The sequence below is a fragment of the Neopelma chrysocephalum genome, unplaced genomic scaffold (assembly GCF_003984885.1).
Source record: "Neopelma chrysocephalum unplaced genomic scaffold, ASM398488v2 Primary Assembly neopelma1_95212, whole genome shotgun sequence".
Lineage (NCBI taxonomy): Eukaryota > Metazoa > Chordata > Aves > Passeriformes > Pipridae > Neopelma > Neopelma chrysocephalum.
Window position 1 is genome coordinate 236 of NW_020923900.1, and position 1,152 is coordinate 1,387.

The 1,152-nt window shown below is 62.6% G+C and overlaps 1 protein-coding gene across 1 annotated transcript in view; it reads left to right on the forward strand.

The window, feature by feature from the left end:
- ECH1 (enoyl-CoA hydratase 1) overlaps window positions 1-1,152 on the forward strand; it is a gene marked incomplete at its 3' end in the record, with an annotated part of 3,399 nt that overhangs the window by 219 nt on the left and 2,028 nt on the right. Inside the window, 3 exon segments of the mRNA XM_027708007.1 lie at window positions 1-85; window positions 642-766; window positions 868-916. The exon segment at window positions 1-85 is cut by the window's left edge and continues 11 nt beyond it. Of these exon segments, the coding sequence (XP_027563808.1) occupies window positions 1-85; window positions 642-766; window positions 868-916 (259 nt within the window).

Below are 1,152 nucleotides of genomic sequence, written 5' to 3' on the forward strand. Positions count from 1 at the left end.
CTGGTGGAATGTTTCCAGGACATCTCCCGGGACCCCTCCTGTCGCGCCGTCGTCGTGTCGGGCGCCGGGAACGCCTTCACCTCCGGTGATTCCAGAGGCCGGGAATGGGGCCGGGAATGGGAATGGGGGGGTCCTGGGGGGGTCCTGAGAATTGCAGCCGCCCCGGGAATGTCCCTGGGGGAGGAGGGGGAGGAGGGTCCTCTCCCCACTTTGACCTTCTCCCGGTGTTCCCAACCCCTCCTTCTGCTCCCAGAGGTGCTCCCGGACGTGGCTTTCCAAGGAAAAAACACCGTCCAGCTTTCCCAGCCGGAGGGAATCGCCTTCCCAGGGGGATTTGTCCCCCCTGGATTCCCGGCTCCGGGCAATCCTTGGCCGCTCCAGCCCTTGGGAGGCCCCTCATCCCTTCCCTCCGGAGCTGAAATCCTCCCAGCTGGGATTTTTCCCGCTCCCTCTCCCTCTCCGGGTGCTCCAGACCCCGCACGAACCGTCCAAAAATCGGGATATCGGTTCCCATTTAGCAGGAATTCCTAAAACCTCGGGATGGGGTCGGATTGGGAGGGACCTGAAGGGACCTCAAAGCTCATCCCATCCCACCTTTCCGTGGGTCCTGAGAACCCCCCTGACCCCCAAAAATCCCTCAGGGATCGACCTGACGGACGTGGGGGGGCTGTTCCTGGGCATCCCGGGCGAGGACGTGGCCCGGCGCGCCTGGAACCTGCGCCAGAAGATCCTGGAATTCCAGGAGAGCTTCTCCGTGCTGGAAAAGGTGGGGAGGGGAGGGACGGGGCGGAGCCCAATCCCAAAATCCCCCTGGATCCACCCCAAATTGACCCTCTTGACCTTCCTGACCTTCCTCACCCCCCCCAGTGCCCCAAGCCCGTCATCGCCGCCGTGCACGGACCCTGCATCGGAGCCGGTCAGCGGGAACGGGAGGGGATGGGATAAATGGGATAAATGGGATGGGATGGATGGGATGGGATGGGATGGGATGGGATGGGATGGGATGGGATGGGATGGATGGGATGGAGTGGGATAAATGGGATGGGATGGGATGGATGGGATGGGAGTGGGATGGGATGGATGGGATGGGATGGGTGGGATGGGATGGGATGGATAGGATGGGATAAATGGGATGGGATGGGATGGATGGGA